The sequence below is a fragment of the Sardina pilchardus genome, chromosome 18, assembly GCF_963854185.1.
Source record: "Sardina pilchardus chromosome 18, fSarPil1.1, whole genome shotgun sequence".
NCBI lineage: Eukaryota > Metazoa > Chordata > Actinopteri > Clupeiformes > Clupeidae > Sardina > Sardina pilchardus.
This window is the reverse complement of record NC_085011.1, coordinates 4,550,272-4,576,495: the sequence shown is the minus strand read 5'-3', so window position 1 is coordinate 4,576,495 and position 26,224 is coordinate 4,550,272. Positions and strand designations below refer to the sequence as shown.

At 42.4% G+C, this 26,224-nt stretch overlaps 2 protein-coding genes across 2 annotated transcripts in view; one reads left to right on the top strand and one right to left on the bottom strand.

Annotated features, from left to right (window-relative positions):
* acoxl (acyl-CoA oxidase-like) overlaps window positions 1–10,672 on the bottom strand; it is a 38,332-nt gene extending 27,660 nt beyond the window's left edge. Inside the window, exons 1-10 of the mRNA XM_062519359.1 lie at window positions 10,522–10,672; window positions 10,062–10,158; window positions 9,873–9,962; window positions 9,633–9,719; window positions 9,324–9,422; window positions 7,254–7,368; window positions 6,972–7,058; window positions 6,168–6,240; window positions 5,858–5,990; window positions 2,410–2,444 (exon numbers count right to left, since the gene is read on the bottom strand). Of these exons, the coding sequence (XP_062375343.1) occupies window positions 2,410–2,444; window positions 5,858–5,990; window positions 6,168–6,240; window positions 6,972–7,058; window positions 7,254–7,368; window positions 9,324–9,422; window positions 9,633–9,719; window positions 9,873–9,962; window positions 10,062–10,158; window positions 10,522–10,637 (932 nt within the window). The 5' untranslated portion in view covers window positions 10,638–10,672. The remainder of the gene's footprint in view (window positions 1–2,409; window positions 2,445–5,857; window positions 5,991–6,167; window positions 6,241–6,971; window positions 7,059–7,253; window positions 7,369–9,323; window positions 9,423–9,632; window positions 9,720–9,872; window positions 9,963–10,061; window positions 10,159–10,521) is intronic.
* Window positions 10,673–13,384: 2,712 nt separating this feature from the next.
* On the top strand, window positions 13,385–25,774 carry LOC134064399 (protein NLRC3-like). Its single transcript, XM_062520318.1, has 7 exons — window positions 13,385–13,461; window positions 14,151–14,196; window positions 16,396–16,644; window positions 17,835–19,626; window positions 19,717–20,055; window positions 25,081–25,127; window positions 25,230–25,774. The coding sequence occupies exons 1-7, from the start codon at window positions 13,450–13,452 to the stop codon at window positions 25,772–25,774; spliced, it is 3,030 nt and encodes a 1,009-aa protein (XP_062376302.1). The 5' UTR covers window positions 13,385–13,449.
* The last annotated feature ends 450 nt before the right edge of the window (window positions 25,775–26,224 follow it).

Genomic DNA, 26,224 nt, shown 5'->3' with positions numbered 1-26,224 from the left:
GGGTTGCCGGTTCGATCCCCGACCAGTCCATGGCTGAAGTGCCCTTGTAAGGCACCTAACCCCTCACTGCTCCCCGAGCGCCGCTGTTGGGCAGGCAGCTCACTGCTCTGGTTAGTGTGTGCTTCACCTCACTGTGTATTCACTGTGTGCTGTGTGTGTTCACTAATTCACGAATTGGGATGAATGCAGAGACTTAATTTCCCTCACAATCAAAAAAGTATATATACTTATACTTACTGTTAATTACTGTATGTGTGTGTGTGTAATGCATGCTCTGTCTGTGTGTGTGAGTGTGCATGTAACGAGTGTGTGTATGTGTGTATGTGTGTGTGTGATATGTACTCTGTGTGTGTGTGTGTGCATGTAGCGAGTGTATGTGTGTGCGGGTAGCGAGTGTGCGTGTGTGTGTGTGCACTATGAGTACATACACCCTACCCTATGTACAGCTGCCTCTTTCTTTACGTGTGTCGGTGGAAGGCCTCTGGGGAGAATTGAGTGGGCGTAGTGTGAGGATTCCGAGGTGCAGAGATCTCCTTTCCTCAGCACTAAATGTCTCTCTCTTTTTGTCTTCTCTCTCTCTCTCTCTCTCTCTCTCTCTCTCTCTCTCTCTCTGTCTTTTCTGGTGCTCTACGGGGATGCCAGGCGCTTAGACAATCCCCTGCCCACGCACTCCACCCCCTCCTCAGGCCTACGCCTGTCTGAGACGGGGGCGACCACATGTGAGGAGACAGCAGCACCAGCAACAGCACCGGCACGCCAGAAGAGAGGAGAGGAGCTCGAAAACAGAGTGGGGAACACACACACACACACACACACACACACACACACACACACACACGTACACACACACACACACACACACACACACACGTACACACACACGTACACACACACACACACACACACACACACACACACACACACACACACGTACACACACACACACACACACACGTACACACACACACACACACACACACACACGCACACACACACACACGCACACACACCCACTCTGAGCAGAAACTCCCTCTGCACGGGATGTTCTCTGCGGTGAGCGTTGAGCGTCAGAGCCACGTATTGTTTTGGGGGTTGAATCTCAAATGATTTGGCTCTTGCTTTTTTTGGTCACTGATGTTCTTGTTGCATAAACACACACAGGTGTGCATCATCCCCCACTGACATGACTGATACACTATTTATATAATTGCAACTGCCTGCACTCTGGACAATGTCTACTTAAAACACAGTTACTGACTTAATCATAAATGTATTCACATACTATTAGCAATCTCAGGGCAATCCTCTGTGAGGCATAGCGTGTGCATGTATGTCCATAAACAGAGTTAGAGAAACCTTCCTATGTGTATAGAATGGCGCTGACTATGTGCTTCTATCTGGAACAAATTCATGCTATTTCAAGTTTAAAGGGGGACTTGGCAACTATTTCAACTTAAAGGAATAGTTCGGTGTTTTACACTTTAAGCCTGTTTTCTGTATTGCCTAGGATGCAAACGAGCGTTTGACACTGAAATCTTGAAGATTGATCCTGTTGCTGCAATTTGACTGCTTTAGAATGTTCTCTGTATAGCTTCAGCATTGCTTGCTAAGGGCCAGGATGATTCTGTCCTTAAAACACCCCTAACCGTTTGTTTTTAAAAATGTGCAACTCACCGAGTGGTTACTGGTCTTCAATGATCATCTATAGCAAGTTTTGCTGCAAAATACAGCTTCTGTCATCTTTTATCAGGGATTCAGATACCTCACAACCGTGTATGACTAATGTAACAGAACAGAAAGTTGAATTTCGCTGCAAAACTTGCTATAGAAGATCGTTGAAGACCAGTAACCACTCGGTGAGTTTGTTAACCCTCACTACACCTTGACTAATATCAGGCTTGATTACCATAATTCCCAAACTATTAGCCGCAGCTTATACATTGATTTTGCAAACTTTCTTCAGCTGTGGGGTTAATACACAGGGGAATTAATATGTTTTTTTTAACATAGCATAAAACACTGTCCTGCGGCTTATACAGTACAATGCGGCTAATAAACAGGAAATTACTGTAGCTAAATTCTTTGGCTTGAAAAACAGATTGGGGGGGGGGGGGTCGTTTGCTAACCCCTTTGAATTTCCCCCTTGGGTGTCAATAAAGTATCTGTCTATCTATCTAACCCTCACTACACCTTGACTAATATTAGGCTTGATTACACCTGAAGACCTAACATTACAGTCAGTGGTAGCAGTCCACTCAAACGTTGGTGGTTCTAGAGCAGGTATCATTGGGATTCTTCAGGCACTGTACCTGTGACTGTAGCGTAGAGAGGAACTCAGGCACTGTACCTGTGACTGTGTGTGTGTGTGTGTGTGTGTGTGTGTGTGTGTGTGTGTGTGTGTGTGTGTACCTGTGACTGTAGCGTACAGCAATGATGAGCCCCAACTGCAACAGAAGGAAAGACGACATCAAACACCAAAAACAGATTCACACCCACATGCCACACTCTCGTGCCTGCCTGCCAGCACACACACACACACACACACACACACACACACACACACACACACACACACACACACACACACACACACACACACACACACACACACACACACACACACACACATACACACATACACACACACACACACACACACACACACACACACACACACACACACACTAGGTGACACAAAGCCAAATGCAAACATGACCTACAGAAATATGTGCTAACAATTGTAAACATGAAATACAAAAATCATCTAAGCAGCATGGGGTTAAATCTAAATGAATACAAATCCTTTTGCAATTCACACACAAGTGCACAAAACCCTAAGTGAGTGTCAGGAGTAGATTCAAATGTGATGCATGAAGATAGATGTGTGTAGTGTAGTGTGCTATTATTATTAGCTACAGCTAATCAATATCATGAGAGTTTAGTGTGTTAGGCACGGTACTTGTACTCATAGCAAAAGGCTTTCAGTTTGTGATGTGCTTTAAGACCACACACACACACACACACACACACACACACACACACACACACACACACACACACACACACACACACACACACACACACACACACACACACACACACACACACACACACACACACACACACACACACACACACACACACAGTGTGCTTTAAGACCAAGGGTTCATCTTTCAGACAGTGTTTAGCATTGATCCAAATGACAACATGCCAAAAAATAGTTAACAGTTAACTTCAACATCTCGTTTTCTTGTTCACCTTATTTACAAGAAATGCAAAACAAAATGAAAACTTTTTTTGTTTTATTTTACTTGTGAAGTTCTGTCAGCTTTATTTACCAGTGTCCTGCTAAAGGGGGGTACACACATAAAGATAATCGGGCTGATTTTGCCTCGATTTCCCCCCGATTTCCTACCAAAGACAGGAAACGGCCAATAATCTGAAGATCTTATGATTCTCTTGTAGTGTGTGGTGTGTTAAAGAGTCAAAATTCTCCCGACAATAGCCTTTATGACAATAATCGTAAATATTAAACATGTTCAATATTTGTGACTGGAACTCCTGTAGTGTGTGGGGTGTTCTGAGGGCAGCCGAAAAAGATTTTTTATCGTCATGTGTGGGTTCTCTCACAGATAAAAAATCGGCTCACGATGACTCACCTATGGCACTTAAGTATTCATGGCAACCAAAGAAAACAAGGCGACATAAACTAAACCATACTGTATATGAATTCAATTAACTGTAATTTTAGCGATTGATATTCCAGTATTCTCATTATGGTTATATAATATCTCATGAATATGTGAAAAGTGATCTGTAGAACAGGAGCAGGACAAGTAAATGCACAAATCAAATCAAATAAACGTTGTATCTTCAAATACAGCATCTCAGAAGCAGTAGTTGTAGACAGAGTAATGCAGTGAAAATGAACATTCACACCTAACTCCTTGTTTGCACATCTCTAAACATCAAACCGTTTGGGCTTGCTGTCCCAGGTGGGAGTCAGGGAAGGTTAATGTGACACACACACAGTGGAATCTCTTTGAGGGCACGATGTTCTATTGCCTCAGCACTGTGATAGCAGGGGCCTTGAACCTACTCCACATCTTTACAGAAGAGCTCAGAGCGCCTCTGCAGTTATTTGAGGCTCCTCTATGGAGAACTGTGTCTCAATTCAGTCTCTCTCCTATATATGGTCACAGTGTCTTTCAGATTTTTACTGCAGAGGTAGAGAGTCATACTAGCAGTGGTTAGTGGTGGTGCCACAGCGCCCTCTATCAGCAGAGTCCTGCTATAGCATCATACCAGGAGAGCTCAATCAGTCACCTTATAATGGGACACAGCACTCCAGCTGTCTATATGCCACACACTTCCTGGAGAGCTTTTCAGCCAGCACAAACATTTCTGAAGGACCATCGGCTACATTGTTTTAGCGCCTACATTGTTTTAGCATACCTGTTTACAAGGACCTGGTTGGGTGTTAACACCTAGTGAATGAGCATGTTATTAAAATGCTGAATGATTTATGTGTGAGTCAGAGTTGAATAAAGAGTTGCCCTGTTTGGCATGAACAAGATATCTAGTGTCAGAGCGAACTCGATAGGAGCAGAATATAACAGAAGATGCCATTACTGACGCACCACCAGAAATAAATGTGCCGGCTGAACAGCCTTCCACTGGAAATAAATGTGCTGGCTGAACAGCCTTCCATAGCATATAGTCCACTGGAAATATGTCAGTTGTCTTGGACTTTGGCTTAGATAGATAGATAGACAGATACTTAACCATTCACCGCACCAGACTCCGGGCCGTTGGGCACAGAGCTCTTTGCTCCAGCCCCAGTCTATAGAACAAGATACCTCTCCAATCATTTACGCACCTTAAAGCACACCTGCTCTCTGAGGCCTTTGGCCTCAGACTCCCATTCCCTATCCATCCCATTCCCCACCCACCCCTTTGTCTGTCAAGCCACCTTGGGTATCCTACACATTTAAGCTATTATTATTTTTATTATTATTATTATTATTATTAACCTAGTGAGTAGGTCAGTGGTCAGTGTTTTACCCCAGGCTTCCCCAAATCTAATTTGCAGTTCATTCAAACTGCATTCATCCAGGTGATGGGAATATGTGTTGCCCAAGCCTTGCCCTCACCTTCATGGCTGCCTTGGCCTGGACATTGTGATGGCAATATGTGTTGCCCAAGCCTTGCCCTCACCTTCATGGCTGCCATGGCCTGGACAGTGTGACGGGAATATGTGTTGCCCAAGCCTTGCCCTTACCTTCATGGCTGCCATGGCCTGGACAGTGTGATGGGAATATGTGTTGCCCAAGCCTTGCCCTCACCTTCATGGCTGCCATGGCCTGGACAGTGTGATGGGAATATGTGTTGTCCTAGCCTTGCCCTCACCTTCATGGCTGCCATGGCCTAGACAGTGTGATGGGAATATGTGTTGTCCAAGTCTTGCCCTCACCTTCATGGCTGCCATGGCCTGGACAGTGTGATGGGAATATGTGTTGTCCTAGCCTTGCCCTTACCTTCATGGCTGCCATGGCCTGGACAGTGTGATGGGAATATGTGTTGTCCTAGCCTTGACCTTACCTTCATGGCTGCCATGGCCTGGACAGTGTGATGGGAATATGTGTTGTCCAAGTCTTGCCCTTACCTTCATGGCTGCCATGGCCTGGACAGTGTGATGGGAATATGTGTTGCCCAAGCCTTGCCCTCACCTTCATGGCTGCCATGGCCTGGACAGTGTGATGGGAATATGTGTTGTCCTAGCCTCGTCCTTACCTTCATGGCTGCCATGGCCTGGACAGTGTGATGGGAATATGTGTTGTCCTAGCCTTGCCCTTACCTTCATGGCTGCCATAGCCTGGACAGTGAGGCCGAGGCGCGTGGGCGTCAGAGCCGCCAGCATGGCGTTGAAGCGGCTGCTCTTGCTCTTGATTGGAGACGAGTACATTCCATCCTCAGACACTGTGCCGAACCTAAACCAAGACAAACACACAGACACCATTACATTACATTACATTACATTTAGCAGACACTTTTTTCCCTAAGTGACTACTACAAAGTGAACATTACATATTAGTCCTTTCATTCAGAAGCCAAACACACATAATTTACGATTCTGATAAAAGTCTCAGTGAAATGTTAAAACTCACTTGTCAAGAAGGTTTTCCCTTGGTATCCTAACTTTGTTGAATATCAGTATCCCATTGTCAACTCCATGAAGGCCTGTACACAGATATACAGTACATACCGGTATATATATTAAAACTGCACCCAAAACATGTGGAACAGATACAGTATATCTAAATAATAATAATAATGAAATCAATCCAACTAACACAGGATACAACTATATGATACAGTATAAATATCAATTGCACAATTTCATAATCATTACACAAATTTACCTTGGTGACTTAAGAAAAAAAATGACTTTAATGAATGCCTTATGACTGTGTACATGTTTGGTACATGTTCATCACAACAAGATCAGGGCAAATATAGTGAGGGAGCTTTGGTTGGTAAGAGGTTAGAGATGGCAGTGTATGTACATTTTCATTGAAATACCCAATCCCAACATTATTATAAGCCTACTGCTAATACGGATATTTATATTTACACTGAATTCCTATTACTGTAAACCATTAGCCTGGGTGTACCTAGGGTGTACCTATGCTGCCTTGAGTGATTTCATTCATGCTGCTAGGCAACCTGGGCTACCTGAACCCGATTTTTGCCTCAGTGAAGGAATCACTTAACTGAATACTACTGTCTACACGGCACTACGTCTTATACTGTTTATACTGGACCGCCTGTCTATATTCTGCTTTTTATTGCACTTGTGACTAGACCCAAACAGCAGCTTTCTGTCTCTATACTTACACTCTGCACAATGAGAAAGTTTAGTCTATTCAATCTAATCTAATCTAATCTAAGACGACGGGAGCAAAGCTCACCTTCCTTGTGCTTCATGTCGATAGCGGTGACTCCAGGGTGCATGGTCCCGTGCTCGTCTCGGATGGGGACCACGAAACAGTGCGGGCCTGAAACGTTACGAGACACAGAGATCCTCAGGACAACAGACCAGAGGAAATAGAGAGAGAGAGAGAGAGAGAGGGAGGAGAAACAGAGAGCGACTAGGAGAGAAAGAGAGACTGAGAGTGACTGAGAGAGAAAAGAGAGAGTGGGAGAGAGGGAGAGAGAGACAAAGAGAATGGAGAGATAGAAAAAGAGATTACCTTGAGACTCTCCATTCACAGTAAGCTGAGCAAACACTGCAGCAAAGTTTCCCTTCATTGAATTGCCGATGTACATCTTCTGAGCATCGTCACATGGTGTGTGGATGATGAACTCCTACAGAATAGAGAGTACAAAACTCAAACGTGGCTCATTACAATAAAGTGAATGGCTTAATGAAAATCAAAGATCCTGTTACATTACATATACAGATTCCAAAGTTATTAATAAGTTATTAAGATTGTGTATGTATCAGGACTGAGGTGGAGCGTGTCACCAGCTTCACATTTCTGAGTGTCCACATGTATATCTCTGAGGATCTCTCTTGGACCCTCAACACCTCTACCCTGACCAAGAAGGCTCGCCAGTGTCTCTTCTTTCTGAGGTGACTAAAGAAGGTCCACCTGTCTCCTCAGATCCATACACACACACACACACACACACACACACACACACACACACACATACACATACACATACACACACACACACACACACACACACACACACACACACACACACACACACACACACACACACACACACACACACACACACACACACTAAAGAAGGTCCACCTGTCTCCACAGATCCACACACACACACCAGGGATGGAAATTAGCCACCCGCCAAATGTGTGTAGTTTTGCGCGCTGGCGGGTGAAATATGTCAACACACCCGCCACTGTGGCGGGTAAGCAACTACTTCACCTTCAAGTTGTTTATTTAATCAGAATATTAGCAGTCGCCGCAGAGATAAGAACACACGCCTTGTATCAATAATCCTCAACATCAATGGACATGACGATCACAACAAACATCCTGGAACGGAGCGCCTTAGAATGTTGGCTCTCATCATTGCGTCAGCCTAGCCTACTCTTCCAGTTAACGTGGCAGCTAGATAGCCTACAACAACCATTGATTGTATACATTTACAACGAGGCTACCGGTTAATACTTTTAGGTAGGAAATACATTGGATATACAGTATATAACAGATTTACCTAACTCCAAGTCATGGTCCCTAAGTTAAGCACCCAGCCAATTAAACATGACCGAGGAAAAGGACAACTCACAATGCCATAGGCTACACACGGTAACCTACCTACATTGCAAGACACTTATCTTTTCTATGACGCCAGAAATATTTCCCTTACCTTCTTAGTTTTTTTTTAACATTCACGTCATTTAATGAAAACAGTCACACTTTTTAAAAACTATTTCAGCTTGTGTAGGCCTATCAGTGCTTTCTTATTGAACACAATACTGCGATAATACCAAAAACCGTGATAATTTTGGTCACTATAACCGTGGGGTTAAATCTTCATACCGTTACATCTCTACCTGGCAGTAATAATGCAGCCTATGGAACGGGTGAATATATTTTGGCTGGTAAAAATGTTGAGTGGCTGGTAGATTTTAAAATCTAACTGCCACAGTGGCAGGTGGACAAAAAAGTTAATTTCCATCACTGACACACACACACACACACACACACTAAAGAGGGTCCACCTGTCTCCTCAGATCCACACACACACACACACACACACACACACACACACACACACACACACACACACACACACACACACACACACACACACACACACACACACACACACACACACACACACACACACACACACACACACACACACACACGCACGCACACACTAAAGAAGGTCCACCTGCCTCCTCAGATCCTAATGAACGTCTACCGCTGCACCATCGAGAGCATCCTCACCAACTGCGTCACAGTTCGGTATGGCAATTGCCTACAGTATGACTGAAAAGCACTGCAGAGGGTGGTGAAAACCGCCCAACGCATCACCAATATCTCACTCCCTTCCATCTCCATCTGTACAATGACAATAAAGTTTAATCTGATCTAACCTCCCCTTGGGGATCAATATCTATCTATCTATATCTATCTATCTATCTATCTCTCTCTCTCTCTATCTATCTAACTTGCCTGCATTACTGAACGGGAGGGTGGGTGTCTTTTTATTGGCTGTTGAGTCCAACAACCATCATGATCATGAACTCGATCTTTAATAGAGTAACCAACCATTACCTGAGTAGCAGGTTGATAATGGGCTTCAGTCAGGATTCCACGGACATTGCTCCCGTGACCTCTCTCTGTCATGGCAAACATCCCAGTAAACTTCAGCTCCTGACAGCCAATTCAAATACAGACACAGACACACACACACACACACACACACACACACACACACACACACACACACACACAAACACCAGAGTCATGTCTCATACTCATAGTCATTCCCCAATATACTGTATTTCAATACACAGAAAGCAGCATACAGTAAATGCATAGAAAATGGAAACGCCATGGCATTTGACCAGGACCCTTCCATACCGACACAGGCAGGTACCACCGCTCCTTCTGCTCCGAGCTCCCGAGGTTGGTGACAGCACCGCCATACAGCCCGCAAACGACACCCAACTGCAAATGACAAGGCATGAGTGCAATAAGACTAAGAGTAGCATACCAGACAACTGACACTGTATGAAAACATTACATATGAAAATATCATGCAAATAAATAGGCTACTCTAAGGCCTGGGGTGTGTTTTACGAATGTCAGAAGATGGCCTACCTTTACTCCAGTTGCCATATCTGCAGAGCACAGAAGCTCTGTGATTCCCAGGCTTTTAGCCAGAAAGCCCCTCTGGCCATCTTCCTTCACCTGTATTTTAATAACATCATGGATTAGAAGCTTCCAACACATGCGCATCAACTAGGTTACTTAGCCTACAATTACTGTTGTGCGAGGGGTTTTATCAACCTGGTCTATTAGCTGGCTTCGTATCAGTGGCAGTTTTAGAAAGTAGTGGAGTCTCTCGGCTGTCAAGTCTCTTGTCTCGTCCAGAGTGAGGTCGTAACTGTTGAACACATAAAAACGTTTGAGTGTAGCCTAACCTACTGTAGTCCATTATTCTGCCGACAACGAAGGATATCAAGATAATAGCGTGTCTTAGGCTATGTGAAAAAGTTAGGCACGATCTGTCATAGCCTAACCTAAAATAGATTAAGGAACGACAGACCGCTGCAGTGTTTTAAACAGCAACTTTACAAATTCGGCTATATGGCAATTACAGGTTACTAAAGCACGTATAAGGCCAAGGACAGTCTCACCTAGCTTACATAAATATCGGTGAAGTTCACATTGGGAAACAACGGTGCAACAGCTCGCTGGCTACAGCTTGTCACGAAAACCCAATGAATGTAGCCTAAAAAGCTGTTACCTGTTTGATTGAAACAATTCACAGATGGAGATTTCTCTCCTAATTTGATCCTTAACTTCCCAGAATTCTCCATCAAGGTATTTTGCGAGGGTGGTAGAGGAGTATTTTTCAGCCATAGACGCGTTCTTTCCAGATGTGATTTCCCTGTCTGTCGGCACACCATTGAAGCTAACTGTACGAGGCGGAACTTCCGTGTTGTAGCCGAGTGATGTCACGGGCTACATAAACCTCTTGCTTCAGACTGTTATCAGCATGTCTATGGTTATCAGCATAGACATAGAACGCAGTGCAACTAGTCTAGCACAGAAAGAATCATCATCGACCAGTGTTGAGGCTGAAAATGCATTTCTTAGACTACTGCTATTTACATAGGCACTATTTGCTTTAATATGCTTCATTTTGTATGTCGCTCCTGTTATAGGCTACGAAAAAAACCGATAGAGAGGACTAGTTTTAATACATGCATGGGGAAACTGGCCCAAAATGCCCCCCCCTCCCTTTTTTTTTTTTTTACTTCTTAATGAATTATTACTTTGAGATTTTGTTGAGCAGCTCTAGAAAATTGACCTTCACACTGATTCAAAATAAAGACATTGTAAAGATCAAAATTTGAGTCAGGTAACAGCCTGGATTTGATAGGCCTTAATTTTTTCACCTCACCTGAAAGGCAGCCTGATAGCCTTCGTCCACAAAATGTGCATGTCAAATGTCTTAATCACTGTGTTCTGTCGGTCTTTTAAAGTTACTACGCTGTGCGGTTGACCTCGCCAGGCCTTGGGATTGGGACTAGAGATTGGGACTAGAGCACTGAGAGGCTGCTGGGACGGAGTCCGGACTGGTGGGCACTGAGGGGTGGGAACTGGGGCCAGAACAGGAGCCAGGACTGGACCGCACCGCCGAGGAGACAGGACTTGTGGAGACACTGGACTGGGCTGGATGGAAACAGCCAGGATGTTCAGCCTGAGGCATGAACGGCCTCGGCAGCTTCGAAATCTTCCGTAAGCCTACGGAAGATTTTATATTATTCTACGGAATATATATATATAGGCCTATATCATGCCTTTAATGATAGGACCGTGGAGAGTGACGGGAAGTGAATGGTGGGATCCAGATAAGACCACGGGGCAGAAATCAAACCTGAGTCACCACCAGTGTCCGATGCAGATGCTCCACGCAGGTGGGCCACAGCTGGGGCACAAACATCCTCCTCCTTGGTGGTACTGGTACACTCATCCTCAGATGCCGCTCTTCCCCAATTGACCAGTCATCCTCAGTGGTCCACTCGTCCTTGGTTGCTCACCCCCCCTGGATGAACCTGACGTCCTGACGTCCCCAAAGTCGAACAACTTGCCTGCTGGGTCTGTGTGTCGCTCTATCGAATGCATGGCAAAACACAGAATGTAGGTCAAGTAGGTGCATGCACATCCCACCTCAATGGGGCCAGGTGCAGGGCACATCAACTGTAGCGGTGCCTGAAGAAGACCCTGGTGGGTTGAAACGTTGCGTGTTTTTAAATAAACCTTGTCGGTTGTGACATTTCTTTATCAAAACACATGTAGCCTAACTAAAATGTTCAGGAAACAAGACAAGACCAGCAGTCAAATAGACAGCAACCCGACATGGAAACATATGACAGAGCAAGGAAGTAGTTGTAGTAATGTTACGGTGGACACAGAGGCTCTGAAATGTGTTTCCAGCCCTTCAAAGAGAAGCTCCATATGGAGCTTTTGTCAAATCTAGTCACAGACTTACATGTGAAGCTTCATTCACCTTTCATCTGGTTCATGTCAAACAACATGCTTCGATGCTACGATGTCTCAAGAGCCCTTGTGTCAGTCAATTTAAAAACACAAAATGATCAAAGCTATAGTATAGCTTTAAGGTCAGAAACAAAGGTTATTACTTAAGGAAAATGGATTCAAACTATGAAGAGGGGGACAGATGCAAAGATGTTGATGTAATGAATGGTGTCTTGAAACTACCAGTCACTCCCTACTCCCTATTTTCATCAGAAGGTCCTGCTCTATTGGAGATTCATTTCTAAACATTCATGTCACATACACTTGTGAGAAATGATAGATTGTATCTGAAAAAAAATGTGTATATTGATGATGGAGATGCAAAGGGGTTTGGACGATGCTGATGTGAGAAGGGGGTGGTCTGCATACTGCTCTATAACATTGCCTTTGAAGAATAAATGACGTCGTAGGCTATTTCTTGGAGCATATAGGCCTACAGTGTGCAGACCATCCCCTTCTCTCTCTGACACATTTGTCTGGCACCTGTTACAACAGGTGCGAAAATGAACAGAAAATACCTATTTGTGATTTCCGGGAGCCCACGGAAAACGTTTGGATATTCTGCCATGTTATGCTGTTGGCTAAATAGATAGACACATATATGGAAAACACTTGATCTTGAATGTAGGCCTATGTGCTACAATGCAGGCCTAGTGATTTATTTAATAGGCTATAGCGATTTATTTAATCAGTCACATGCTCATCATTGTAATGAGTAGGCTAATAATTAAAGTTACTGTTTATTGCACACAAAATGATATCCCACGAGTCACCTGCAGGCAAACTGCAGCAGGACTGCTCGGGACAAGCTGCTCCTCCCGGTAAAAATCTCAAGCTCACGAAGCATTAAATCAGATCTGCGCAGATCTGTATCAAGTCGAATGGGCCTATCGTTCGAAGTGCTCGCTACCGCTAGATTTGCGTTGGGTTGTCTTTGCTGAGGCATCCTTTGCTTTCTGATCAGGAAGTTCGTGTCCAACACTGCTAAATTAATTAGCTTACATTGATCGAGAATAAAGTTGATTGTCTTGATTGTCTACAATTTCTAATCTTTACAAAACCATTAGAAAGCAAGGATTAAAAGGAGAAGAAAAAGTTCGTTTTGCAAAGAAGTTGTTGCAGGGTGAGGATGGTGAGTATGGTAAGTCGTACCATCAGCCACTCTCTTGACTTCGTGGCTTTGTTTGAAAATAGAAATATATGAAATATGTTTTGCAATTTGATTTGATATGATTAAGCTTTAAGACATCCGTACGTTGTTAGCTTGTGAAAATATGTAGCCTGTAGCTTTCCCATGTGAAATAAGTAAACAAAAACCGTTTGATTTATTTGAACATCACATCCTTGCATCATGGCTTGAGAAGACTAGCAAGCAATAGTCTCGAACTCCGCAAAAAGTTAAGTGATGGAGTGAAACAGAAAGATTGCATTTAATGACCAATTAAATTAGTCCATGGGCCAGCCAGCAGAGAAGTCGGTGTGAGAGTATACCGAACCAAACCTGTTTTATTTTGTTTGTCTAAGTCAGCACATGACATAAATGTGTAATGGACTGTACAAGCTCACAGCTGAAGATTTCTACATTTCTACATACTGTAGCAAGATTGCTAGAGCCTCTTTAGTGAATTTCACACAAATGGATGAGATTTTATGGATTGAGGTGAAAATAGGTGTACACCTAATATATTTTGGTCAGTACCATGAAGGGAAAACTTATTCAACCATATAAACCATTTTTTTTGAAAGCTTTACCCTCATGATGTGATCTAACATGACGAGTCCTGTCCCACCCTTTTAGTATGCTAAACATACCTTTCATCTGGTTTCTAGAAGAGATCATCTGTACTGCCCGATATCGCATCAGATATGGTGTCAGGTAAGTGTTGGACAGCTCCTGTGAACTCTGTGAGCTCCAAACTATTTAATGTGCATTCTCACTCTCTCTTTTTAGTTAAAAGCCTTTATCCTGGTCATTGAGTCCTGAGTCTAGGTCTAGGTCAAGGTCTAGGTTTAGTTAGTAAGATAGATAGATAGATAGATACTTTATTGATCCCCAAGGGGAAATTCAAGTAACGACATTGCTGAACCACCATGGTACGACGCAACTTGCAAACAACTACGTTGTTACACCTGTTTCTAGAAAGCATCGCACCTGTGTCGCAATTTGGCACTTCCGTCGTTTGAACAACATAGTTCAAACAATGTTGTTGATGATGCAGGGAAACATATCATTGGTGGGAACAGTGTCAACATGTAATACCCCACCCCCCAGAAATTCGCTGCCACAACCTGTCTGTATCAACATTTTTTCTAATTTTAAACGCAAAGTGATTAATGCTGGCATTATCATTGCAGTCAGGAAAAACGTAAGCCTACTTCAAGCACCTGAAACAGTTTACTTACAGTTTTTTTCAATCGCTAACAAGCGTTTGTCCATTCAGTTGACACATTTTCAAAACTCTAAACACAGTTAGCACAGCATCGGTCTTTTGTGGCCATACCATTCACACATTTCATGTTGTTTTCACACAGTATGCAGTCAGTGAATACATTTTCACAATGCTTACATTTTCTTAACAGACAAACTATACTTCCCAACAAAATAATGGATCGTTTTTGTATTATTTTCAAATGTTAACACACAACATCCCACAATAGTTAAAACAATATTCCAAATGTTAGATACAGTATAAAAACCTCTGTTTCTGCAATGTTATCAATTCAAAAGCAATATATCTCAGCTGATAATAAACAAACAATCGAATAATTGACACACAGATGAAATCATGTTGGGTAAATTGGGCCAACCACAGCTGATTCCAGTCTATCTTAGACTCAGTGGCAGGGGTTATTTCTCTCTATGACATTGACACTTCCACAGTAAAAAGAGGAGGTGATGTTTTTGGAAGCAGAAACAGAAAAAGACAATACTGTAATGTCTGGACGAGGAAGAGTAAGAGTAAGGGGCCGTGAGAGAAGACCAGGCCCAGTGAGAGATGCAGTGAGAGGTGCAGGAGCACTGAGAGGAGCAAGTGCAGAGATTAGACACAGTAATATTGTGCTTTTTTTCACCCCCTTTTTATCTGGGCTTTTTGCTGTTGTTTTTTGTTCAGAATGCTCTTGTGTTTCATGGATATTTTGTTCACTGCAATGCTGTAAAACTTGTTCTGTTCTATCATAGTCTACTGTAAACAGTATTTATACTGCACCTCATTTAGGCCTGGTGAACAGTAAAAAAAAAAAAAAAAGATTTGCTTTTTACTGGAATGCATTTGAATGTGAACATTTCATCTGGACATACAATTCCCAACCAAGAAATCTAGTGTACAAATGCTGGATTGCATGTTTTGCATGCAAATACCTGTAACATAACTGAAACATAAAAGTCTATGCAGTTTTTGTAATGTCAACAGTAGCCAGTATTTTGAAACCTAGTGTACTCTGATTGACTGCATGTATCTTGTGAAGTGAAAACAAGCTTCATTCTTTGACAAAATAACTTCATTTTGAGTCAGGTTTCCAGTGTTTTGGTAAAGTTAGTGTGTGCAGAGAAATGACGAGTTAGTGTATATGTAACAAAATGTGGTGTAACAACATGGAATGTGCTTTTGAGAGGAAAATGATCCATTTGGCCAATTGTGTTTTGTAGGTGAGAGTCTGTGTTTAGAGTTTTGAAAATGTGTCAAATGAATGGACAAACGCTTGTTAGCGATTGAAAAAAACTGTAAGCTGACCATATATCAATATTTGTGGTAAATATCTGTGGTAAAAACGACAAAAACAACAGCTTTGTGATTTTTGGTTGGGCACTTGTGGTTATTGGTTACGCGCTCCTGACACTGACGGCATCACCAACCAGAACTGCCAAGGAACGACACAAGTGCGACTACCCAGGGGCAGTAGTTCAAACCACCGAACTTTAGTGATTTAGAGTTCAAACTACCCTTCCCATAAACACCAAATCCAACAATGATGGCGATTAACTTGTTCTTGAATTTCCCCTTGGGGATCAATAAAGTATCCATCTATCTATCTATCTATCTATCTAACTTTGACGATCTATTCTTTTCTCCAGGTGTTCAGTTTGTGAATGAGCACCGTGCAGAGCTCATTCAGAAGGTCACCAGTGTTATGCCCCTGGCTGACAAACTGCGTTCCGACGGCATGCTACATGACGAACTCTATAGTGAGGTCATGGCAGCAGGCATCACCAGACAGATGAAAATGAGACTCATTTTTGAAGCTGTGTCTGGAGTGGACCTAAAGAAGTATCGTCTATACCAGAGGCTGCAAGAGTTTGAACCACTGCTGATGAAAGAACTGGGTATGTTGAATGTATGCAAAGGTATATGTACATTGTTGTAAAAGAGGGTGTTGTTGAGGGTGAATCTGACTTTGAAGGACTGTATGTTGAAGGCTTTAAATGCTTTGAATTTGACCTACGCACTACCGATAGAATAAAATTATATTTTATTCACCTTGTTTAACAAATAATCCATGTTTATATACTGTATGCACAGTAGGCTAGGCTATGGGCCCTGTGTGTCTGCCAAAGGGTCTGCAGTAAAAGATTGTGCTGCTGTATACATTTTCTTTTTTGTTGCCCCCAATTTTTATACTTTAAAAATAAATTAGCCAAATGCCCACCTGAAGATGACATCCTGGTAACTCCACTGCTGGCATCTCTCATCATTAAGTTCCATATCCCATAAAAAGCTAAACTTAAATACATGTAAATACAAGTGGTGAGGACTTGGTTGTGTTACATTAACCTTTCAAGGAGCTCTTATAACTTGTGATCACATATGTATACTGAGCCACACATACACCCTCTAAAATTCAGGAGGAATTTACATAATTCCATAGTAGCATTAACTAGAAAAGCACTCAGAGAGCGTAGACCTCCGCCTGCATTGTTCTTTTTAGGTTGTCATACATTTGAACCTAAACTATTCAGATGCCACGCCATACCATGCCATTGCACCACTAAGCTAAATACATAAACGCCTCTGGAATCCCGAAGGAATTATAGATCACTCCCAAAATTTAATCATTTCTTCCTTGGGTCATGTCCGACCTTCCCTGAATATTCATCAAAATCCATCCATCACTTTTTGAGTTATCTTGCTAACAGACAGACAGACAGACGCCAGTCCCCGATGAAAACATATACCTCCTTGGTGGAGGTAAACACCCTTTGTTAATGCTACACTGGTGGTGAAGTGTTTTCCTATTTATTTACTTGAATGCTTCTTTTGAAATATAGAATTAAGACCTTTTTTCTGAAATTTGTTTTCATTAATATGATGAGAGGAAACAATTAATATCCTATTAGCATAACTGAGATAGTAGTTTAATTTGAGACTTTTAGGGTGCAAAATATAATCTAGAAAATTCCAGAGAGCAGACACCCATACCACACAAACATGATTGTAATTGTGAATCATTTATGATAATATCTGATTAAAAATATATTGAATTTTTTTTTTTTTGTGTTTTTTTTTTTTTTTACAGTATTCAGAACATGCTCCAGTGGAGGTCTTCAAGCAGTAATAGATGGCATCAAGTCCTTTACACTGAACCGCAGAGTATTTGAAGGCACGAAAAGGACAGAAGCTGCAGAGCTTGATGAATTCTACACAGAGATTCATATAATAGGAAGAGATTTTTCGCAAGTCAATAACAACCATGAGATTTGGCAAGTTGAAACAGCACACATGTCAAACACCTCAGAAGGGACTGTGATAAAATACCATGAAATATTCAAACCTGGAGTTGGAGGCAAGAAATGTGCTAAAAATGTGTTGACAAAGGGAATTGCTGGCATCGGGAAGACCATCACAGTGAAGAAATATCTACATGATTGGGCTGAAGGAAGAAACAAAGATGACATTGACTTTGACATTGTTTTTTTGTTTCTTTTCCGAGATTTGAAGAAATACTCACAAGAATATGGGGTCTGCAGTCTATTTGAACTTTTCTGTTTCTTCTACCCTGACCTTAAGAAAGTGGATAGTGCAAGTATATTTGACGGCAAGCTCTTGCTCATCTTTGATGGTCTGGATGAAAGTGACTTTCCACTGGCTGCCACTAACCCTATCGTAACTGATGTGAAGAAAGCAGCTTCGTTGGATGTGCTTCTCACAAGTCTCATGAGAGGAAAGCTGCTGCCGTCAGCCTGTCTGTGGATAACCACTCGCCCTGCAGCTGCTGCTCAACTCCCAGAGGAGATACTGACCGATGGATACGTCACACAGATACAAGGTTTCAATGAGCAGCAGAAGATGAAGTATTTCAGGAAGCAAGTACAGGATGAGAATGAGGCTAGACAAATCATATCGTACCTCAAAGCCACCAGAAGCCTCTATATCATGTGCCATGTGCCACTTTTCTGCTGGATGTCAGCTCGTGTACTTACAAGCAGTCAAAGTGGAGATAAACGTGACGTAATGCCTAAAAGTCTTACTGAAATGTACATCCACTATCTCCTCACTCTAACAGGTTTCAGCTACAAAAAATATCAAAGAAATGTACTGGTTCAATCAGCACAAGGTATTGTCCTGAAACTAGGAAAGCTAGCGTTTCAGTACTTGGAGAAGCAGAAAATGTACTTTGATGAAAATGATTTTAAAAACTGTGAAATTGACGTCAGTGATGCGTTGACACTCCCAGGTCTTTGTGCAGAGCTTTTGAAAATGGAACACGGGCTGTATACCAAAAAGTCTTACTGCTTCATACATTTAAGTTTTCAGGAATTTCTTGCAGCTTTGTATGCTTTTCATGAATTTTCAGTCAACAACCATAATGCACTGATATACTTTAAACCAAAGAATGGAAAGTTCAGCATTTTGTCTGACTTTTTGAATGGGGTTATTGACAAGGCCATTAATAATGACAAAGGACATCTAGATCTTTTTACACGATTTCTTTGTGGCATCTCACTTGACTCCAGTAAAGATCTTTTAAAGGGTTTTCTTCCTGACCAGAGAAGTAACAAAGATTGCCTCAACAAAATTGTCAAACACATCAAAGCACTGAGAAGAAAGGGTCTTTGCCCAAACAGGTGCATGAACCTCGTCTATTGTCTGGTTGAGCTTCATGACAAGTCCTTTCTGGAGGAACTGGAACATCACAAGACCGGTCTCGCAAAAAAGCCTCTCAGTCCGTTCCAGTGCTCAGCTCTGGCGCACCAGTTAGTCACATCAGAGGAATACCTGCCTGAACTTGACTTGAAGCTGTACAGAATAACTGATGAGGACTGCCTCCGCAGACTCACTCCAGCTATCCCATTCTTCCAAAGAGTGCAGTGAGTGTGAATATTTTAAGCATGAAAAAAATATACATGCCACATGAAAGATGTTCGCTGCTAATATAAATGTCTCCCTTGCTTTTACAGCTTAAACTGCATTGGCATCACTAAAAAGTTCTCTCCGACATTGGCTTTAGCACTTTGCATGCCAAATGCACATTTGAAAGAACTGGACCTGAGCCATAACAATTTACAATCTGGAATGATGTGTCTCTCACGAGGTCTGTGCAGTCCAAACTGCAAAATTGAGAAGCTGAACCTCAGTCACAACAGACTGAACTACCAGGATGTGGTGGCAATTCGAGATGTCCTCATGAGTCCACACTCCAGACTCAAGGATCTGGACCTCAGCAACAATGATTTTCAAAGATCTGATGTGGATGCACTCTGTGTTGGGTTGCGTCATAGTCGTCTGAGTGTCCTCAGGTATAGTACAACTGATATCTTCTACATAGTAATGAAATAAGAATGTTTTTGGTTAAAGAAAAAAATTAGCAAAAATCTAGATAAAGTATCAATACCGAAAACTTCATCTTTATTGAATGTGTGCTGGATTGACGATAGAAGTTAACACTTAATACTAACTGTAGTCTGTGCATTTGTTCTTCGTTGCAGCTTGTCAGGTTGTTGTATCTCCGATGCTAGCATCAGTTCTCTTGGCATAACTCTTATTGATCAGTCACATCTAAAAGAACTGGACCTCAGCTACAACAATCCAGGATCCACAAAGTGGTTACTTTTACAGTTACAGAACCTTCCACGCTGTACTCTGGAGATTGTAAAGTGAGTGCCTGAAAGTGTAACCAGGTCTTTCCATGTCCTTATTAGTTAAGTAAGGGATAATCAACGACGCGCCGTGCGTTTATAGGAAAATAATGCACGTTCGAAGTGGTAATAAGGACCCGACGCCGCAGGCGGAGGGGACTTTACACTTCGATAAGTGCATTATTTTCCTATAAACGCACAGGGCGCGGAGTTGATTATCCCGCTTATACCACTGCTACTATCACTTTCGTTTATATTGCCGCTGTCTTAGATACAACGTTGTTGTTTTTACCGTTACATTCACATTGGCGAATTAATATTCAAGTGTAATAAGCCCAAAAGTAGGGAACTACTTCATAGCCGTGCGGTATATAGAAAAATAATGCACGTTCCAAACATCGCATCACAATAGGAAATTTGACCAAGCAGTGGTATAATATATATTATTCCACTGCTCGGTTGAGTTCCCCATTGTCCTGCGTTCTATAAGGGTGTGCATTAACTTTGGATATACGCATGGCTATGAAGTAGTTCCATTGTTTTTGACCGTATCACACTTGAATATTAATTCGCCAAACTCGTTGTGAAGTTTAAATGCACTGTCACGTTACATAGAAGCTGTAAAATACAGACGTTCAGATCATAGTAACGTTTAGCATATGACAGAGGTTTGTCTGTCTGTTAGCAAGATAACTCAAAAAGTAATGGATGGATTTCGCTGATCCATTTTTCAGCGAATGTCAGGCATGACCCAAGGAAGAAACGATTACATTTTGGGAGTGATCCGTAATTCCGTCGGGATTCCGGAGCCGTTTATGTGTTTTGCTTAGTGGTGTAATGGCATGGTATGGCCACGTGGTGGCAAACTGAATATTTTAGGTTCAAATGTATGACAACCTACGAAGAACAATACAGGCAGAGGTCTGCGCTCTCTGAGTGTTTTTCTAGTTGATAATTTTATGTACAATAACCTACGTAGATGTTATGACTAGAATATCTAGGAAAAATGATAACTTTTTACAGCATGACGGTGCTGACTATCACTTAAAGAAACCACTTAGCATCCCAGATAGCAATTTCCTTTGGGCCGGATCCGCATGAAAGCCTTTAGATCCGTATGTAGCGGACCTACGGTATCTGACTGTGGGCCAGGTGTGGCCCACACACAATAAGCGGACCCGTATTGCAGATCCATACAACACAGAATAAGCGGACCCGTGTCACACACAATAAACGGAACCATATTGCAGATCCGTACCACACACAAGAAGTGGACCCGTACCACACACAAGAGGCGGACCCGTATTGCAGATCCGTACAACACAGAATAAGAGGACCCGTGCCACACACACACAATAAAAGGACCCGTATTGCAGATCCGTACCACACACAAGAAGCAGACCTGTACCACACACAAGAGGCAGACCCGTATTCATGGGTTTCATCAGGTCCCTTTGCACAGGTGTATCAATCACCATGCAGTCTGCATTGATAATCAAGGTGCTTCATTTTATACACCTGTGGAAAGGGACCTGATGAAACCCATGAATTGCAGATCCGTATACCACACACCAGAGCGGTAGATAAAACAGAGTGGCGACACTCCCATAGACCTCCGTAGGAAAAAATGGCAGTGCTTTTTCCAGGCTATTTCCTCGTTATGGGACTTTTGGAACTATTTACAGCCAATCTCTTGGTCAGTAGTTAATGAGCTAATTTATTACACCTTCCAGCATCTAGAAGTACATCCCACCCTCCTGGAATTCAGCCATTCAGCGCAGGTTTTTTGGAACTTTTGATCGCGTGGCGGCTACATCAAAGCGTGTCGCAACTCTCTCTGCTCTCTCTATGGCTCTGCCACACACAAGAAGCAGACCCGTACCACACACAATAAGCGGACCCATATTGCAGATCCGTACCACACACAAGAAGCGGACCTGTACGGGTTCGCTTACTGTGTGTGGTACGGATCTGCAATACAGTTCCGCCTCTTATGTGTGGTACGGGTCCGCTTATAGGGCTCGGGATCATGACGTGAAAACTTTGCGGGCACAGCACAGCTAATACTATATTTCTGCTTCTTGTCTTCTGCATCTGAATGAATGGACATCACGTTCAGTGCGCTACCAACATGGCGGCAATATTCCTGGAATGCAAGTCGTGTGCCCGAGCCCTATTGTGTGTGGTACGGATCTGCAATGCGGTTCCGCCTCTTATGTGTGGTACGGGTCCACTTCTTGTGTGTGGTACGGATCTGCAATGCAGGTCCCATATCACATATGACTTTAAGCAGACATTCACAACATCCCCAACTGGTCACCACTATAAAAAACTTTGCAGAAGAATTAAGGATGCTTATCACAATTTTATGACTTTATAAACCTCATGGTTTAGCTATAAAATATAACCTAGACATTCTCTGATAACTTTAATTATATTTTGTGTAGGCCTACTTTGTTTGCTTGTTTGTTTGCTTTGTTTGCTTCCCAGCATGCATTGCAAATATTAGTTTTGAATTTTGAAACCATAGACTGTATATATACAGTCTTTATGTTTGAAACAATGTGGTTGGGACATTTTAGCTTATAGGCTAACCTACTCCACTGATGTTTTGAACAACAACATTACCAGATATGACCATTGACTTAGTAATTTATTAGGGGGGAAATACACCGTAGTCGTGAAAGTATTAGACCTAACCGGGTATAAATATCCAGCTAACTTAACCAAATATTAATCATCTGGACGTGATCATCAATCTCCAAGCCGCTTCCATAGGTAAGATAAATAAATGTGTGAAATGATATACTAGACGGAAATGCAAATCATTACTGCATACCAATTACTGCTTAACAATGTTGACAGCTGTCTCACTCACATACACAGTATCCTAAAGCCACAGACTTCGTGATAGATTGACTTGGACATCGCGCTAATGCCAAACGGTGAACAGGTAGTTGGGTGAAATTCGAATTTTCCGTCGCAGTGACAAAATACGTTTTTTAAAATGCTCTGAATCATCGCCGGGACGTTATCTTGTTTGTTGGGAGCAGTCTTAGCCCTTATTGCCACCAGATCAGTTAAACGGATCCAAAACAATTTTGGACCGATGTGCGTTTGGATGCCGGATCAGGTCCACTATTCAGATCCATGCCGGATGTCGTGGTAGGTGTGTTTTGCTATCTGGGACGGACCTGGACGAGTGCAAGTTCATATCTACCGCAAATCCGTCAAACAGATCCAAAACAATTTTGGACCGATGTGCGTTTGGACGCCGGATCAGGTCCATTATAAAGATCCGTGCCGAATGTTGTGGTACATGTGGCCCAGTTCCGTCCCAGTGCAGTTTTGCTATCTGGGATGTTAAGGGCTCGGTACACTTGCCGTTCTAAGCTTTGCACGAATTTCAGCCTCACCGGTCTTTTTTTCTAACTTGCCCGCATGGCACGTCTGGAGAAGCAAAATGGACGAGCTAGAAGCCAGGATCAGCAAGCAGGTCTGCCTGTTCAGGCATCAGGCACCACATTTTTGCTAAAATTCATTCATGGATAAAGACAAAATCAAACAGTAGTAGCCTGACATGTTGCCATTCAGTATAGCCCACATTTTAAATTAACATAAGTTTAGTAGAGTTAAGTTTAAAAGTAGTGAAATAATAAAGATAAATATTTTTAAAACAAAATGTAAAAATTGGGTACTGTAGGGTACTGTAAGTGGTTTGTGGTAGAATTGGAACTGATTTTTGAACTGATACCACCGGTATTTTATGATCTCACATGCCCATGTTGTGTTGCCCATGTTAAACTTTTAGCCTACAGCCGCGAGTATTCCATAAGGAATGTCATGGGTAAAGAGGTAATTTGTATGGTAGGAGCAGGCTTCACTCAGTCTCTTGGTTTGTCTTTGAGAATGCTAGACCAAACTTATATGGGTAAAGAGGTGCCTGGAATACATGTTATAGCACACAGACTATGCACAGCCATAGCCATGTGCGAACCAACCATGGCCTACAGTATACTAGAATAGAATATACTATTACTTATTACTGAGGGAAATTCAGTTCTCTGCATTTAACCCAATTTAAACGAATTAGTGAACACACAGCACACAGTGAACACACAGTGAGGTGAATCACACAACCCAGAGCAGTGAGCTGCCTTCCCAATCTACCAGCGCTCGGGGAGCAGTGAGGGGTTAGGTGTCTTGCTCAATGGCACTTCAGCCGTGGACTGGTCGGGGATCGAACCGGCAACCCTCAGGTTACAAGCCCGAAGATCTTGCTGATCCTAGACTTACCACCTGACTGGAACAGACACTTGATAGTTTAAAAACAGCACTCACTGATGCACTTAATCCTATTGCACTCTACCTTTTTAAATTATCCTACAATTGTTGTGAGAATTGCTTTGAAAAGCTTAAACTGTTTACCATATTGTTAGTCACTTTGGCTAAAAAAGCATCAGCCAAATGTAATGTGATGTGATGTGATGTAGATAAACTGCATTTAACAATGGGAAGTCTCAGGAGCATGAGAGACATTTATACTTGCGCCAAACTCCATAGTGGCGCATTAACTCGCCTGCAGAGGACCATTGTTGTTTCTCTTTTCTCCATGCATGTGGGTTGAATATTTAAGTGTTACCTTTATGGGTATGTAACCTATTATCTATGCATTTTTGTTCTCAGTATGGACCACGCAGGAGAGTGCAGAGAAAAACCATGGCTTCACAAATGTACTTTCATTAACACTTTCTTACTTTTATTTATTAATAATAAATATAAGTATATAATTCTATAAATGAATGCTAAACCTAGTTCCTTTTTTCCCTTTTTAGATGATGTTGATCTGACGTTCGATCCAGAAACAGCAAATGGGTACCTTCTTGTGAAAACCAAGGTGGTAAAGGGTCAAGCTAAGAAAGAATCATATCCTGATCATCCGAATAGGTTTGACCAGAACAATCAAATTTTGTGCAGAGAAGGCCTAACAGAACGGCATTACTGGGAGGTAGTGAAAACTGATGGCCCTGATGTGCATGTTGGTGTGGCGTACGGGTCCATCGTAAGAAAAGGAACGGGTAAAGGGGTACTGCTGGGGCAGAACAGTGACTCCTGGAATTTCTTTTGGTCCGATGAGGAAAAGAAGAGTAAGGTTCGTCACAATAACATTAGTGAGCCCATTTCTGTCTTGCCCTCATGGAAGATTGGAGTATTTCTGGACTGGCCCGCTGGCACTCTATCCTTTTACAGAATTGCAGGAGTCATGAAGGAATTGGAAGAGCCAGAACATCTGTACACATTTCACACTACTTTCAAAGAGCCTGTTTACCCGGCTTTCAGGATCCAAAGTCCAGACACAGCTGTAATTTTGACTCTCTGAATTTGTGCAAAGAGACTATTTATTTCTTGCCCCTTGTGCTTGCTAAATCAGTGTTTTCAAACCTTTTCAGACCAAGGACCAGGGGGGACGGGGGTGGGGGGGGGGCGGGGGGACTCTGCACCTTGCTTGGTATGTTAGTAATTTAATTTGATTTTCTTTTAACAAACATTTGAAGCTGTTATAGCTGCAAAGGGTGGACCAGCATCGTATTAAACTCTACGGATTAAGAATGGGATCACTTAAGCTCATATGCAAGTCAAGGCAAGTGACCCAATACTTTTGGCAACATAGTGTACTGTATAACCTGTACTTACATATGAGTGGTTGATACGACAACCTAATTTTCCTGTACTTCAGTTCCCTGGTTGGTGAGTTTTAGGTGTCTTTCCCTTACTTTCACTCTAATTTGTAACGCATCACTTCCTTTTTTTCTATTATTAAACTAGGTGT

What these genes read in the sequence shown, in the direction of transcription:
- LOC134064399 (XM_062520318.1), top strand. An exon ending in CGCATCAGATATGGTGTCAG is followed by an intron (nt 14,197 to 16,395) that starts GTAAGTGTTGGA and finishes TCTTTTCTCCAG; the next exon opens with GTGTTCAGTTTGTGAATGAG. An exon ending in ACTGCTGATGAAAGAACTGG is followed by an intron (nt 16,645 to 17,834) that starts GTATGTTGAATG and finishes TTTTTTTTACAG; the next exon opens with TATTCAGAACATGCTCCAGT.